This window comes from Scleropages formosus, chromosome 5 (assembly GCF_900964775.1).
Source record: "Scleropages formosus chromosome 5, fSclFor1.1, whole genome shotgun sequence".
Lineage (NCBI taxonomy): Eukaryota > Metazoa > Chordata > Actinopteri > Osteoglossiformes > Osteoglossidae > Scleropages > Scleropages formosus.
In genome coordinates, this window is record NC_041810.1 from 12847328 (window position 1) to 12864174 (window position 16847).

Below are 16847 nucleotides of genomic sequence, written 5' to 3' on the forward strand. Positions count from 1 at the left end.
ATTATCAATAACACCACTGATTTTTTTCAGGCGGCTGATTTTTGACAGTCGAATTTAGCTGTCAGAATTTTTTTTTTTTTTTTTTTTTTTTTAAAAGTCTGATGTATATCTTGTCATTTACCTTTTCAGGGAGGCTAAACATTTATGCATTACTGTAAGTTTCCTAGGGCCTAAAGAAAAGAACTAGAGACTACGAGATCAAAACAACATACCACAACCAGATAAAGCTGTCTGGTTATATAAAACGTTTTAGTGCCGAGATTTTATTGCTGACATTTTCCAAGTTTAGTGTCCTCTTTTTCTGTCTGTGACCCAAACACAAGTACTGGTTGCCAGCACTGATGTCATCTCCACGGATGAAGAGATGTGCACAGGATTATGGGTGATGAATCACAACCTCCTGAAACCCTAAAATAAGTGTAACGGAATGACAAGTTAAATTACCTCTAATAAGGGAGCGGCGCTTTCATTTCTTTCACAAATGCAGCAGCGTTTATCTTCACTGTGTAAAAATGCGCCACCCGTCAAAGGGACACGTGCAAAAACCGTTCGGCGGGAGCCGAGCACTTCTGAAGAACGTCTGAGAGGCGGAGGAAGAGGGGTGAACTCTCTCTCCTTCTCAATAATGGCTGCAGTTAAACAATTAAAGCGCTGAGGTAGAAGTAAGGCCCAGGTGGAGACCCCGTTAACAACATTCTGTAGATCACTGTGATGCCAGCAGTATGTGCAACGGCCAACTCTTGGCAGGACAGATGACTTGTATTAACCCCACACTGGGTAGAGTTACTGTGGGTGGCTGCTTGGTGCCAGGCCCATAATGCAGTAATCCTGGGTGCCAATCCCTTTCGCTCACACCGCGGACACCGGTCCGTGCCTTCCGACCGACGCAGATGCAAATAGGAGGCGGCCGTGCCGCGTGTTCCCAGTACAGCTGGCGAAGTCCGAACTGGTGGATCGCACGCGCCGCCGGTGGCCCGCGGCGTCGGCATCGAGCCCGGGCCAAAACGCCTGGCGGCAGGCAGCCGCGGCCATCACCGGGCAAACCGGACGGCCGTTGACAGGGGTTGGCGTCAGAACTGGACGGGGCCAACCGAGCACCCACCGAAATGCCGGCGGGGCCCACGGCGGCGGCGAGAGCGCAACCCGATCGCTCGGAGGGGAGCCGGTCAGGGGACAGAAGGAATTCATAAGCAGGAGTCGCCACAGACGGGGGGAGAACGCAGACACCGCTGGGGCTAGACTGGAAAGATCACATTAAAATGGAATGGGCACCTAATCCAAGTCTGTCTGTGGCACGTCTCACCTTGCAAGTTAGAGTAACCCGTGACCGTGTCAAACCACCGCCATGACTCATGTCATGAGTTACACGGCGAGCTCAGTGGAGGACTCAGTCCGAAAGTGCTAAATAAATATACACATATTGTATGATGTTTCATGAAAAATCTATATTCTTTGCAAGAGCTGTTCACGTTGTTTGCGCTCATACGAAATAACAGCCGTTGTCTCGTCACACACAGAACCAGGCCTCAGATATTTAACTTGAACTGATACAGTAAAAACCACCCTGCTGTATAAATGAGTAAGTCTTTGTGACTAACTTTGCGTGCAAACTGAAAACCGTGAACTGTTTCGGAGAAAGGCGTCACCGTCGTTACATTAACGACGATTCAATTTTAAACTGACCTCACCATTATGGAAACACTTGTACGTCGTCTCGCGACCTATATCCCGTGATGCCTCGCAGCCAAACAAGACGCTTTTTGATGACGACAAAACAGCGACACGTGCAGGATGAGTGAGAAGTAAGAAATGAGACTGGCCGGCTGAGTTAGAGGGTAGGAAAGTCTTTCACGTCACTAATTTGTCGATCGCGTTCGAGATTCGCAGTAGCATATTTAATTTGATATAGCTTTTTGTTTTGTTAACATAAAAAGTTGTTTTCACCAAAACAGACCCGAAGTGGACGCTCCCTTTCCCAAATAAATTAAATCAGTGGACCATTATTTATTTCTTAAGACCAGGTTTCTTGGATTATACTATAGCTTTGCAGTTTCTTCTTTGGTCAGTTTGAATTCTTTTTATGTAAGAAGTTGTTTTATTGTTGGGTTTTAAAGATGATGATGATGGCCGTTGCTTTTCAGTACAATGATAGTTGTTTGTTTTTTTTTTTTTTTTTTTTTTTTTTTTTGTCTTTTCATCATAGCTCACTGTCTGTATTGTTTGGTAAAAACCAAAAAGTATCCAAAGGTGTTTTGGCATCATTCTTTGAAATGTTTGAAATTTGCCCTTTTAACAGCCATGACCATGTGGATGACAGCTAGTCAACTTTCCAAGGAAAATTAGTGGTGTAAATGATAAAAATGTGTTTGCAGGTGGATCCCTGAGGAGATTGCGACGATGTCCGGTGGTGGGGCGGAGGAGACGAAGATGGACCATCACAGTGTGGAGGATGAGGGTGGGATCAATAGAGACCAGAAAGGCATTCAAGCCAGTGATATGGTGGCAAACCCTCACAGCGCTGAAGGTGGAGAGAGTTTGGAGGATGATGGAAAGACCACTGTGAACGAGGAGAACCGGAATGGCATCCCAGCAGATGAGGCCATGCTGGCTCGTCAGAATGTGGATGAAGGAGGTGGTTTGGAGAATGGTGGAAGGACCACTGTGGCCCAGAATGGTTCCCCAACGAGCGAGACTGTGGCGATGTCTAAGAGACAGAGGAAGCGGCTTCAGAGACAACAGCAGTGGGAGGAGCAGAGAGACCTGCGTAGGTACGATCCTCCTTCCTCTTTACTCGTTTTCCTGTCGTTATTGGAATTTTTCAGGGGTGTTTCACCAGAGACATTAAAACCTGAAGCCTTTTGGTTCCAAGTCAACATGTGTTTGATGGCTGCAACACATTTTGATGGCTGCTCGTTCACCTGTTTTTATACTTAGCTTCCCAGCTGCATAACATCAATGGCCTGTAATTCTGCTAAAATGGAATATTGCAAAATAAGATGCCAGATGAACATGCATATGGGACACTTGCCGTAACACTGTTAGCATTGTGACTTCTGGCCCCTGAAAGGTTCAGCTGTTGTATTCATGACGATGGTGTTTATTCTTAAACACTATAAAAAGGACCATATGTGTCTTTGAAAGGCAGCGGCGGAAGGAGAAGAAGCAGAAGCGGCGCCTGGAGCGATCGGCGCAATTTGAGGATGGGGTCGAGTGCCCAGGAAGGAAACGACCGCGACGAGAAGCCACGCCCAGCCCTCTACGCCTTGTGTTGGACTGCAGCTTCGACAGCCTGATGACTATCAAGGTGAAGAAACGGGACAGCAGCAGATCACATGTCTTTGTGTAACACTGTTAGTTGATTTAATACAGACACGCTCACACACAGAGATAATGAACAATGACAAGCAGGTACTAATTATAATCCAGCTATTTGTTTTGGCTGTATTTTTAAATTTCTTTTTTTTTTTTCCTGCTGTTGAAGGATGTAAAGAAGCTCCACAAACAGATCCAGAGGTGTTATGCTGAAAACCGCAGGGCTTTGCACCCAGTACAGGTGAGCTGGTTCATCTCAGAGGGCAGACGGTACGCCATGGCTCAGCGAATTCCCACTTCCCCCCCCTGCCTGCTAAGTCACGTTAATGCAAAATGTAGTGTTTAAACCAAGATGTCTTCTGTTCTTTAGTTCTACATAACCAGCCACGGCGGGCAGTTAAAGCAAAACATGGACGAGAATGACAAAGGATGGGTGAACTGGAAGGTACTTTCTCCCTGTTACTGTCGTCTTGGTTATGCTCTTTTCTTTTCTATTAATTTAAATCACCAGAATGTTGAAGAGGGTTCCAGTGCTAAACAACATATTCCAGTACTTCTTTCAAGGTTACTTTCTAGTAGTGTTTATAGTATTGAACAATTTCATTTATTTATTCACGTAGCTGATGCTTTTCTCCAAAACGACATACAATATTGTATACTAAGCTTACTTATACTCATTTACCCATTTATACAGCAGGGCAATTTTTACTGTATCAGTTTCGTGTTAGTACCTCGATCAAGGGTACTACAGCACTAACTGGGATTTGAACCTGGGTCCTTGGGAGTTTCATCCCACCCCTTTCTGTACTCTTACCTGATTGCGGTAACTGAAGAATGAGTGTTAGGTGTCACCGGAACGTACTTCCAGAGAAAATGGTATTAATACCTGTGCTACACTTGTCCCTCTCCTCGGGTAGGACATCAGCATCAGGTCGGAACACTTTGACCAAGTCCTAAACAAGGGTGAGCTGGTGTACTTGACCTCTGATTCGCCCAACGTCCTGACCGAGCTGGATGAGGGCAAGGCCTACATCATTGGGGGCCTAGTGGACCATAACCACCACAAGGTAGGCTCCATTGTGGGGGAAAGAGAATAATTAAGTTGAGTGGAAGGTGATCTGTGACACATCTAACCCCTCTGTACAGGGAATCACCTTTGAGCGTGCTAAAGAGCTGGGAATTGACCACGCACAGCTCCCCCTGTGCACCTTTGTTAAGATGAACAGCCGCAAGGTGCTGGCTGTCAATCACGGTGAGACACTGACGCACGGCCGTACAGAATATGGCTGATGCATCGTGCCGACACACACACAGCTGCCTGTCCTATGACTGGGACCTATAAATAACTCGATGCCGTGGCAATGAATAACCTAAAAAAAAGTTTAGTAAAATCTGTCTTCCATTATGTGTTGTAATTAATGTTCCCCCCCTGCAGTTTTTGAGATCATCCTGGCATACCTGGAGAAAAGAGACTGGCAGGAGGCATTCTTTACCATCCTCCCCCAAAGAAAAGGGGCAGTTCCCTTGACCCAGGAGGATGGAGACAATGGCCAGAACGAAGAGGTCAAGGACTCGGATGTTGACTCTGATTCGGAAGAGCCAATAGCGCAGGACAGCACGCTGGGCCAAAAGGAGACAAGGAATGAGGGAAACGGGGAGACCAATGCAAGAACTGCAGCCTAAACCAAACTGGATCTCAAGATTTTTTTTTTTTTTTTTTTGGTGCATATTCTGTTTTTAATTTTCTTTTTTAAAAGAGAGCGATTGCCTTAATTTCTGTTTTTTTTTTTTCCCGTGAACAACAGTTCTGCATGGAATATATGACATATGGAAATGAGGCCTTTTATTCTGAATGTCAGCTGCATATTTTGCCATATCAATGTGGTTTGGCATTTTTTTAATTTTGTAAGCAGCACTTCTGAGATTCAGTTTTTCAGTTCATTAAATTGACAGAAATTTGGTTGCTATGTAGCACAACATGCAAGACATCTGTCGGTGTCCTGAATCTATATGAATTAAAAGACATGCTAATGTCAGACTTTGTTAGTGCTGTGTGACCGTTTGGCATTTGTTGTTGTACATTAATCTGAAAATGGCTGGACAGCTACTTGTTATGTACAGAAGGAAGGAATGTTTTCCTTTGGATGTTGCAGTGAGCTTATGCTGGCACTCACTCAGCGGAGAGCTTTGGCTGGGTCCCTGTTAGGCCTGGGTTTGACATTGTCTGTCTTCAACCTTTAATTCTGGACATAAAGCTGACAAGAGGTAAGAATCCCTGGAGTTCCATTCATAACACTGTCAGTTCCATGCAATTAAATCATATTTAACTGATGCCTTTGACCAAGGTGACTTACCCTGCAAGCATCCACCCATTTATGCAGCAGGCTAAATAATGTGCTACCTGCAAGCTGGTGTCATGCTGTGGGTGTATCTGTAACTCCGAGGTGTAGTTTGCTCTGTCTGCCGTGTGTTTTTGTGTCACCTCTGCATGAACAGTAACACCTGTGCCTGCAGCGATAACAAATGGCTGTAACATGTCCCTTGGGACACGCGCAGAGATACAGTTACCTGCTCAGTGAAACGGCGGCTGTCTGGCTATTTTTGGTCCACTGCTTACCAGCCCCCGGCCCAAATATGTTTACCGTACTCAGGGCGCAGGATCTGGTCTCCTTTCACCTCCCTGAATGCTGTGTTCAGCTGTTGTTCAGCTCTTGTTCTCTACGGCAAGCAGAAACTCCGGAGAGCGACACAGATATGCCAAGTTCATGTTGCATAACCTCGAATGCACTCAGCGGTCCTGGGTTCGACTCCCACGTTCTGTAATATTGTTGATTAAGGTATTTACCCTAAGCTGATACAGTAAAAATTACTCAGCTTTATCAAGGGGTAAATCATGTCACTGTAAGTTACCTTGGAGAAAAAAATCTGAAAAATAAACCAATACTAATATAACTGTGTGTGGTTATAGTGCTATAGCTGCTAAGCCGCCTGTTGAAATGTGACCTGGTCTGCAGGTGCCACTAAAATAGTATTTTATATGTTTTTACTATACGAATAAATACTTATAAAGACATTAAAAACTGATTTAATTATAATTTTAAATCTTACATTTTAGTTTCGAAGCGGCAGACCACAATGCAGGTGAAGTTACATAATTGTCATGGGAACAGGCGGGTCGCCATGGAAACGTGACGCCACTCGCAACAGCGCACGCTGCACTATAGGCCGCCGCGTCTGTCCGCGTGCTGATGAGGGTCAAATCAGAGTGAAAAAGAGCGAGAAAGAAGAACAAATGGTAGCAAATTAGAACGAGGAGTGTGGAACCGTGAGAAAATGTGCGAGAAAGCCGTGAGAGTCGTCGCGGAACTGCATCTCAGAGCAGTAAGGGCTTGTTTGTCATGTTACTGTGATAATAATAATAGTGATTAATAATACATAGTAGCGTTTTGCGTCGTTGCTGGAAAACAACAGCTTTGAAGTGTTGCTTGTAAATGCAAACGTATGTTTATGCATTCGGCTTTTGTCGGACAGCGCCGCCGCGCGGTGTCTCCATTTAGCGTAAAACACAGTAAAATAAGGACGAGGGCTTGAGGATAACACAGCAAAATTAAAGTAGTGTACACTTTCAATAAAAAACACGCCTTAAAGTGTGGACCAGGTTGAATATTTAAAACTCAAAGAGTGACCATTTTCTCTTGATTCCCACAGTGATAAAAGTTCACTGATTCATGTTTATAGTTTTTTTCACTGGAAAACAACCAGAACAGAAGCTCAGTCAAAATCAGGGTCAGTTGCACTTGTACAGTAGAGGACTTTAAGGTGCTTAAAGGGTCCATTGAAAGATATCCAGTGACACAGAAGATGAATGTGTGAATGGATGATGTGATGAGGGTAGTGCAGTGAGTAGCGCTGCTGTCTCACGGCACCTGGGTGGTATGAGAGGGTTCAATCCCTGCCCAGTCTATGTGGAGTTTGCGTTTTCTCCCCGGGTGCTCTGGTTTCCTCCCACAGTCCAAAGACATGCTGTTCAGCTTCACCCATAGTGTGTGAGTGACAGAGAGAGTGTGTTCCACTGATGTATGGGTGAGTGACCCAGTGTAAGTAGTGTATCTAGCAGTGTAAGTTACCTTGGTGAATAAGGTGTGTGGGCTGATAACACTACATAGAGTTTGTTGGAAGTTCCTTTGGAGAAAAGCATCTGCTAAATAAATAAATCTAAGATGGCAATCTAGTGGTAACATTAGGGGTAGTTCATACTCTAGTGGTTAGAGCTGTTCCCTTTGGGTCTAAAGGTTGTTGGTTCAAATCTCACCTCCAGCTATAGGATAGTTTTGCATGTTAATTGTCATCAGTTGCTTAAGTGATATTACACAGCTGTCAGAAGTAACTGTAAGTCCCTTAATGTTGCTTTGCAGGCAACTCTTAAGTAAATATAATATACTACTACTAAATGTTAAATTTACAGCACGTAGAATTTGTCATACAACAGCAGGCTGAGACACCGTTTTCCTTTCAGCTTCTTTTTTGCATTTTACCAACCTGTGCGATGTGTTCTGGTACAGCAGCATTTCATTTATTTTTAATCTATCTGACGCTTTTCTCCAAAGTAACTTTGAGCCGTAAGCTACTTTCAGCGATTTACCTATATATACTGCAGCTGGGTAATATTTACCGTATCAGTTTAGGGTAAATGCTTTTATCAAGAGTACCACAGCAGGAGTTGTAGGAGATTTTCTGGCCTCCTGGCGCCCTAGGGCAGCTTGTACTGCTGTCAGGTCGTCCCCTGAAACGACGCAGTACAGTACGGTCAGAAATACGGTCAGAACTTTTTACCGCCGACACGCAGTTTTTCATTCGGCAGCAGAGATCTGGTGGCTTTGTGTCCGTCGGTGTCTCTGCGAGTCCATCAAAGTCGCTCTCCGCTGTGCCCATAGGTGACCTGTCCCGGCGTGTTTCTGCCAGACAAAGATGACCTGTACCTCAGCGTGTGTCTCATGGGTCAATATAAGAAGTCGGAATGTGTGTCACCTCTCTTCCCCCTTGTGTTTGAAGAAAAAATGCGATTTGAGAAGGTGGGTTTTTACTTCCGTAGTCAGTGAAACACTGTCCTCAAACAGCATATCGTGTCAATATGTCGCGCCGTTGTCCAGGAGAGGACGTGACACTGGTGTCAATACTGTCCCTGTAGAATAAAAACACCTAAAGTGTATATAGTTTATATAATAATGGCATTTTCAGTGCTGCAACTGTCTGGATTCTCACGAGTTCGATCATGGTCTACAACCCGCTTTTCTGTGGGCTTGCAATGTTTTTGTCCAGATATTTAAGCATGTCAGCGATCCGGCCGAAGTCGCCGAACTACTTGAACGTAAGTGTTCGATGTGAACCGTTCAGTAAACAAGATTCGCTTTGAAGAGTCATGAGATGTGATTTGTATGGATTTTCATGCTTGAATGCACCTGTAGTGTACCTTCGAAGGTACTGTAACATCTGCACAGGTTTATACTCTCATTTTACAACTAAGTCCTCTGTTAAAGTCCTGCGAGTGGCCGTTCATATACTGTTTTATCATGTTTTTCTTTTCTCTCCAGATGAAACAGTTAAAATTGAACTCATACAGCTGATTCCTCCAGGTGCTCTGCTGTGTCTTTTCAGTATTATCATTAACATGGTGAATGTGACATCACAACAACTCGCGTTGTGCACCTCGGTCACCCTCTGTGTCTCGGCCGTAGTGGGGGAGTCGCTCGCGCACATCGAGCAGGACGTCAGGCAGTTTCTCTTTCCCGAACCCAAACTGGTGCCACCCTCTCCAGGTGTGGATCGAGAAGTCCTGATGATGCGTGCCTCCAACTTCCCTGTAAGAACCCGTGCCATTGGATTTTCCGTTAGCTAATTTTAGATTGATTATTGAAACATTCCTCGCATTCTTTGTGAATCCATAGTTTACATTTATTTTTTTAGCAGATGCTTTTCTCCAAAACAGCTTCCAATTAACTCTTTGTAGTGTTATCAGTCCACACACCTTATTCACCGCAGTGACTTACACTGCTAGATACACTACTTACAATGGGTCCCTCATCCATACATCAGTGGAACACACTCTCTCTGTGTCACTCACACACTATGGGGGAACCTGAACAGCATGTCTCTGGACTGTGGGAGGAAACCAGAGCACCCCAAGGAAACCCATGCAGACATAGGGAGTACATGCAAATTCCACACAGACTGAGCAGGGATCAAACCCCTGTCCTCTCGCACCACCGAGGCACTGTGAGACAGCAGCGCTACTCTCTGTGCCACCTATGGATTTACATTTACATTTATTTACAAGTAAATAAATGTAAACGTAAATCCATAGTCACCTTTACTCCTAAGTCACAGTCAATGAAAGCTTAATAACACAGATATCGTTCAGTATTTTACATCCCATATCACTATAATGAATAAAATAAATAAGTCTTTTAAAAAAAAAAAAAAACTTTCACCTACATTAAAAACTACAAAAAAACTAAAAAAAAAAAAAAACTATATGTCGTCTCCACAAAGTAGTCTTCATTGAGGAATGTTGACTGATTCATCCCATAAATATGGATGTTCCTCGTCTTGTCATTGCTCACTGACACACAAGAACAACAGATAAGAGCTGTAAACACTGCGGCAGCGAGTTGAACGAAGGCAGTCCCACACTTATACCGTCTTAGTATCTCTCTTTACCGCCATCTACTGGCGGGGTTGGTAACACAGGCTGCAGTTGCACTGCAGCAAGCAAAAATTTTGGGTAACAGATGGGGGGCAGGAATTAAGAAATGTTTGTATCTTTGAAAATGCGCAACGTGAAAATCGGTGACGTTTGCAATCAACACAAGGTGTCTGAAGGGAGGATGAGGACTAACTATAGGGACGTTCCAGCAGTTGACTCTTGACCAACCACGTCTGTGTGAATTTGGCCTCTGAGTGAAATATCCACCTTGTGCGTGTTTCTTCCCAGAACCATTCGGTCACTTAACCACCGTGTGTCTCTATGGTACCCGGTAGCCTCACAATCGTCCCTTTTTCCCTCGTCTAGGGTATCGCACCTAGGCTGGAGTTCTCCACTAGGACCACGATCAGGGACTGTCCCCTCACAGCGGAGAAACGCGTCTTTCCCAACGTCCTCCTGGTACCGTCGGCCTGCGGTCTTCGGCGTGCTGTTCTACAGCGGACTGCGCTCTCCTCTCCTTAGTCACGCGAGCTCAATGTCGTTCGCACCCAGAGCTCGTCCTCGAGGAGGTCCTGCGGGAGGAAGACCCAGGTGCCAAGAAGCAAGGCCACCTCTGCAGCAAGGAGGAGACCCTCCTGTGGAGCCGTGGGCTGCGGCAAGAGGCAGCCGCAGACCCCCAGGTGCCACTCGCCGGGGTGGCACGCGAGCGCACGGGACGGTTCTCGTGGCGCTCGGCTCCTCTCCAAGTCCGCGAGCGTAAGCACCTCGTTGATCTCACGCCTGGTACCAGCCAGCACTTCTGGTCTACTAGCTTTCTCTGTGCTTTTGGCTGCGTGTGAACATCTCGATGCGCTGAAACCACAGCGAAGGAGCGTTCGTCTCGTGTCGGTTGTGTTCACGTTCTGGCGTATTTCTAGCCGAGCCCCGCACGAAGGAGCTGTGCGTTCGCAACGACTGCCTTTGTGATGCAGATGAAGTGAAGCAGAAACTGTAATTATCTTTCTGCCTCCTGAGGATGTTTTGTCTCAAGACAATTTCCTGGCTTTTACAGCGTTACCCTTTGATTTTTATTGTCGTGCATTAGAAATGCGCGGCTTTAATCGAGCAGAGCGCAGGGCCTGGGCCAGATGGTCCCAACGACGGATGACTTTCTGCATGAGGGGCTTCCTCCTCGTCACCACCAACTCGCCGGAGACTGGGGGAATTTTCTAGACTCTCTCTTCGGAGTACCCTTTCGTATTTCCCACTTTTCCGCTGGAGGAATTCCCTGATCATACCACAACTTGAGGGATCACACCATGGCGCTTGAGACCTCGCTGTTGTTCCGCAATATTACGCATTTACATTTACGAATTTAAAGCTTTCATCCACTTTCTACAGCCTGGAAATACAGAAATAATCTTGCATGGTGATACAAAGGGCACTTTTGCTTTAGTCACCAAGGGCACCGGATTACGTGCTTGCTTTATAAGCAGTGACTGACTCATTGGTTTTTATTGAATGTTTAACGCATGATTTTAACAATCCCGAATTGAGTCCGTCAACGTAGGCGATGTTTGACTTTCTGCTTCAGTCACTAATTGCACCGTTTTTTATCACAACCAATAACCAAGTTATTGGTTTTTAATGTGTAATTTTAACAGGCCTATTTTGATTCCCTGTAGAAACCATGTGACATATTTCACCCTGCCGCACTATGGTGATCACAGGGCCTGGATTTCCTGAACGATGATGCTGAGGATGCCACAACCAGAGTGGGCCGCAGTCGGCTAGAGCGGTGGTCCCCTCCGGGGCCTGAGCGTCCCCTAAGCCCCCCGGCTCTCAAGATCTCACACAGAGAGAGCATGAGCAGAAATGGGTGGGTGCACCTCTCTCCTTGCTGTTACCAGTCAGTAGTGACCTGTACTCCTCCAACAAACTCTTAGTTGTCCATCACCACACATTACTTGCCACTGCTAGGCAATTGGTTATCTTGTGTTTCTTATCGCCGAGTAAAGGTCCTACACATAACCCTCAGTCACCAGTCATCAGGCTGTACTGCACCACTTTTCGGGTTTTGGTTCTCAGTCATCACTGTACTAAACCTGCAGACTGAGTTATTGCTGTGCTTTACTCCTCTGCTTTTTCCTTGAATATCAGTGTATATTACTCTATTAAAGGGGGGTGTGGTGGCGCAGTGGGTTTGACCTGTGCCTGCTCTCTGGTGGGTCTGGGGTTCGAGTCCTGCTTGGGGTGCTTTGCAACAGATTGGCATCCCATCCTGGGTGTGTTCCCTCCCTCCCCTTCCAGCCTTGCACCCTCTGTTGCTGGGTTAGGCTCTAGCTCATCCTGACCCTGCCTGAGATAAGGTGTGAGTGATTACTCTATTAGCTCTTTGGTATCGGACTGCTGTACTGTATGTAGCTGTCATTTATTCATGTTCTAAACATTCTTCTGTGGGCTCAGGTGTTTCCACTGGTCTGCTTCTGCAGGTTTCGCACAGGTCCTCCTCACATCTGGGATGTGGTGCACGAGCGAGTGCAGCGTCTCCTGAACACCTCGAGGGCCATGCGCCAGCTGTCCAATGTAAGTGCACCATACACACATGCTGCACATGTACGTGCATATAATCACATGCGGGAACACACTTTTGATACAGTAATTTTCCATATTAGAAATGGTTGAGATTTCAGAATGTATGAAATGACCTTATTGACCTGATGGTGTTATAATTCATCGCATTATGCTATTTTTCTCCTTTATTCATAGCATTGAGGGTGTAGGAAGAGATCTGCAGCACAAGAATTTCACTGTATTCACTGAGTACATGAGACAATACAGCGTGAAACTTGAAACTTATTTAAAGTTTGTAAATTTATAAAACTTACATAAAATTTCTTGCCCCTACTCTACAGGTATCTCTTTTCTTTTCTCAATGGTTACTTATGAAAAGTGGTTTATAGATGTTATGCGTAAATGCAGTGTGTATCTTGGAGCAACAGATCATCTGATCAGCAGCCGTGATTTTTATTATTTTCATCTCTGGTCGTCATCATCATTTTAAGTTGTTATAGACTCTAGGACTCAAATGTATGGTTAAAAAAGCATTGTGTCCTTGATGCTAGTGGGAGAAGATGTTTAAAAGGTCACTTTGTTTCAGTTGATCTTTCTGCTGTGTCGGGCCTTGATTGTGCTCATAAAAATTTATTTCCTGATTTATTGACAGTGGTATGTTGTTTCCTTGTACCAGAGCAGTCAGTCTGGAATTGGTGTCTTTCATTGATTCTGCCAACACCATTTGATGGGAGAGGTATCAGTTATGGCTGTGTCCTTATCTCCCATCAGAATTTCTGGGGGATATCATAAACCAGATCTCATATCAAATGTCATATCTGACAAGGCACTTGTACGATATACATACTATCTATGTATCTATATTGTATATGTATAGCAATATATGTATATTGTTCTTCTGTCCAGCCCATCAGTCACACACTTGATAGCAATTAGAAAGTGTGTTTCTTGAAGTCTGGAGATTTTGCAAACATAACATCATCATAGTCAACATGGTGGCCTTGGGTATTTACATCCTTATTTACCTGCAGCCAGTAACCTGCCCGTGAAGACGACACAAAATCCCGAAACTTCACTCATCTAACAACGTACGAAACGTTCACACAAACTCCAATGCTTTCCTTTACTCCAGCAATGAAAACACTCTGAAAGAACTCTTCTAAGTTCACAAGTCAATAGTCCCAACACCTTTCCTTTAGGCTCCCAAAGTCCACCCCTTTGCAGAGTCTTTCATTAGTCGATTGGCCTAACTTGGTGCTTGTTGCCCTTTGAAGAAGTTTTGTCCAGACGCAACTGTCAGTCTGGGAAGTCGCGAGTGACCCGGCTTGAGCCTGCCACAATATCGAAAAAGATGAAAAAAAAACTTGTCTGTCATTAGGTTATAAATATCATGCTCAAAAGTGTTCCCATAATGCACCTGCTTGGTGTCACGTCCACGCCCACAACACAAGCGACAACACCTGACTCCGCACTAGCTCATGAGTAATCGCTCACCCTAGAAAGACCCTCTTCAGCTCCCGTACGGTTGCAGAATCTCGTTTGGGACAACCGCCCTTCCTCGTGTTACTACACACACTCTTGCTCTGTTCACGATTTCCGGTTTTTTTGACTCCTTGCTTCGTTCTCCGATCACGAGCATGGATCCTCGTTCCTGTCCTGCTTGCCGATCGACTGACCCTTCGCCCTGGTTTTGAGAACTTGCCTCTTCCCTCAACTTCCAACGAACAACGCTGCACTTGGGTTCAGCCGTCCCGAGGTTCTCTGTTTCGCGTGACGCTTGGGGCCCAGACTTTATTACTATGCAATGAGTGATGGCCTTCTGCCAAAGAGCTGTTGTTGCTTCAGGCTGTGTCCTTCTTCTCTCTCTCACTGGTCCTGGACTGCTTTTCAACCCACGTTGCCCGGTGTGCTTCATTCCCAGGGTTCGGTGGAGTCCGAGGTCGATGACGTGATGAGAAGGTCCATCACCCCACAGCCCCGCCTTCCGTAAGAGCACCTCACTGCAGCAAAGAAGGTGACCAGCTCCTGCTGAGGATGTGAAATTCTCATATCGACTATTTTATTTTCATAGACATAAAAAGAAAGCAAATCAAGGCAGACCCCTGAAACAATGACCCCTGTTTTACCGTTAGAAATTATTTTAAGAGAATCAGCTTTTCTTTGTTGAGAATCTCATGCTTTTAGCATCGACTAACTGGTCTCGCATTTTTGAATGATGAGTTTAATTATTTTTGTATTATTGTTGCGCAACAGAACAAGTTGGATCACAGCAAGAAAGACAATGTGACATCAAGAAATTGCAAATGCATGCAGATAATAAAATACAAGGACAAAAAGTTACAGTGGTGATCATGTGCCACTAATGTAAGTTGATTTGAAGAAATATATTGTAGGATAAAGGTTACCTTTTGTAGCAGAAGAATGTTACGGTGTGGACCAAAGCAATAAAGTACATTTCATTTCTAAATATAAAAAAGTAATCAGCCTACATTCCATAACGTCAACAAAAACCAAATTTTTGGGTTATATAAGGGAGTGCAAATCGAACTTTTTGTTTAAGGTTTTTGAATGGTTGCATGAACCTCATTCTAGTAGCATCGCATCCTGCCGCTCTGCCAGAATAAATACTATAGTGTCAGGAATGGTGTTGCATTTCTGGGACATCCCCGGGAACATCCTATGAAGGTGGACTGCTGCGAGGTAGATTCTGTGAATGAAGTTTTGTTCCTGGATGCTCAGGGAGCTACGGACAGGGAGGTCTTCAGCCCGTATAGATGACCATTCATTATCACTGATAACACCAGTCAAGGTCATGATCCCACATCTCCCTCAATTCATCATAAAAACAGCTACCGACCCTTATAAACTGTATATGATGGTGAGCTCACACCCCTGGAGCTGCTTGGTGCATCAAGCTGTCTAGATCCCATTTTATCCAGCAGTTTTCAATAGCCACTTGTCCTGATCAGGGTTGCAGCTGTCTGGAGCCTATCCTAGAATCAGTGGGCATAAGATTGAGGGGGATACCAGTCCATTGCAGAGTAGCCACACACATACAAAGGGCAGTTTTATATTGCCAGTGCACTTGAACTACATGTGCTTGGACTGTAGGAGGAAGAACCATATAAAGTCACGTCTTTGATGCCGCAACGCTACTTGCTGCGCCACCCCACCACTCTCCCTTTTCTAAGCCCACAAAGAAGTCACAAGTATTTATGAAAGCGCGTATTAAATAAACCAGTTTTTTCTTAGATGGCAAAACACCACTTTTGGTGTACACAAAATGTGTGTGTATTTGGTGTAAGTAATATCCATCATCCCCTTATACAAGTATTCCCGAAGCCCACTTTATTTCAAGGGGAGATCTTAGTAAAGAGCAACAGGAGACCATATTGGTAGTTCAGTGGAGATCTCCAAACTACAGAAGTGTTGTGTATCAGAACATTTTCACAAAGTGAATTTGCATTAAATTGAATAAAATAGATTTTAATAATCTCAGGAAACAAACCTGACTACACAGAGAATCCAGGCTAACCTGGAACTCTTTAATTTGCCTCATTTGCCCGGCCCAATAATAAAATGTCATATTTAGGAAAGCAAATATGACATTTCATTATTGGGCCAGGCACACACACACACACAAACACACACACATTTTCTGAACCGCTTGTCCCAGAGGGGGTCGCGGGGAACCGGAGCCAACCCGGCAACACAGGGCGTAAGGCCAGAGGGAGGGGGGACACACCCAGGACGGGACGCCAGTCCGCCGCAAGGCACCCCAAGCGGGACTCGAACCCCAGACCCACCAGAGAGCAGGACCCGGTCCAACCCACTGCGCCACCGCGCCACCACGCCCCCCTTGGGCTGGGCAAATGAAGCAAATTAAAAGGGCTTCGTGTTATAAGTAAGTGAGATATGGGAACTATGACTTCACTGTAGGTAAATGAGCAATATCTTGACACCACTGTTTGGAGTGATTATATGTGATGATAAACCTGTGAAACTGATTTCGTGTTTAAGCACTAAACTGCATTTTAGGTAAAGCCTTTGATTTTTGTGTACAGTATACTTTTCTCATTTGTGCCAAGAACTTGTCAGTTGATTTCAGTCATTTTAATTTAAATTCATGCTTCTTTCTTCCATGTCTCTTCAACATCTAATGTATCTGTCCCATTTCAGTAACTTTGTCCTGAGCAGGGTCACAGTGATCCAGAGCCTATCCCAGAAACACACACACACACACACACACACACACACACACAGTCCGAAACGCTTGTCC

The 16847-nt window shown here is 45.0% G+C and overlaps 2 protein-coding genes across 7 annotated transcripts; both read left to right on the forward strand.

Moving 5' to 3' along the window:
• The first annotated feature begins 1752 nt into the window (after nt 1-1752).
• On the forward strand, nt 1753-6119 carry trmt10a (tRNA methyltransferase 10A). Of its 3 annotated transcripts, none has more exons than XM_018759735.2 (8): nt 1753-1835; nt 2373-2768; nt 3142-3304; nt 3482-3553; nt 3683-3757; nt 4230-4379; nt 4459-4564; nt 4748-6119. In XM_018759735.2, the coding sequence occupies exons 2-8, from the start codon at nt 2398-2400 to the stop codon at nt 4993-4995; spliced, it is 1185 nt and encodes a 394-aa protein (XP_018615251.2). In that variant the 5' UTR covers nt 1753-1835; nt 2373-2397; the 3' UTR covers nt 4996-6119. The 3 variants fall into 3 exon arrangements, with proteins under 3 accessions (XP_018615251.2, XP_018615250.2, XP_018615249.2); XM_018759734.2 differs by having other exon boundaries at nt 1774-1802; XM_018759733.2 differs by lacking the exon at nt 1753-1835 and adding an exon at nt 1850-2061.
• Nucleotides 6120-6517: 398 nt separating this feature from the next.
• Nucleotides 6518-14890, forward strand: spata6l (spermatogenesis associated 6-like). Of its 4 annotated transcripts, XM_029251785.1 has the most exons (11): nt 6518-6693; nt 8247-8384; nt 8632-8680; nt 8904-8945; nt 9048-9172; nt 10382-10474; nt 10568-10771; nt 11725-11873; nt 12487-12580; nt 14490-14582; nt 14822-14890. In XM_029251785.1, exons 1-10 carry the CDS (start codon nt 6646-6648, stop codon nt 14556-14558), a joined length of 1011 nt encoding a protein of 336 aa, XP_029107618.1. In that variant the 5' UTR covers nt 6518-6645; the 3' UTR covers nt 14559-14582; nt 14822-14890. The 4 variants fall into 4 exon arrangements, with proteins under 4 accessions (XP_029107618.1, XP_029107615.1, XP_029107619.1 ...); XM_029251782.1 differs by having other exon boundaries at nt 8904-9172; XM_029251786.1 differs by lacking the exon at nt 8904-8945.
• Nucleotides 14891-16847: the final 1957 nt, after the last annotated feature.

Coding starts and splice junctions, on each gene's coding strand:
- trmt10a (XM_018759734.2), top strand. Junction 3,305..3,481: donor ACAGCCTGATGACTATCAAG/GTGAAGAAACGG, acceptor CTGCTGTTGAAG/GATGTAAAGAAGCTCCACAA. Junction 4,380..4,458: donor TGGACCATAACCACCACAAG/GTAGGCTCCATT, acceptor CCCTCTGTACAG/GGAATCACCTTTGAGCGTGC.
- spata6l (XM_029251782.1), top strand. CDS start 6,646: ATGTGCGAGAAAGCCGTGAGAGTCGTCGCGGAACTGCATCTCAGAGCA. Junction 8,385..8,631: donor AAAAAATGCGATTTGAGAAG/GTGGGTTTTTAC, acceptor GTTTTTGTCCAG/ATATTTAAGCATGTCAGCGA. Junction 9,173..10,381: donor TGCGTGCCTCCAACTTCCCT/GTAAGAACCCGT, acceptor TCCCTCGTCTAG/GGTATCGCACCTAGGCTGGA.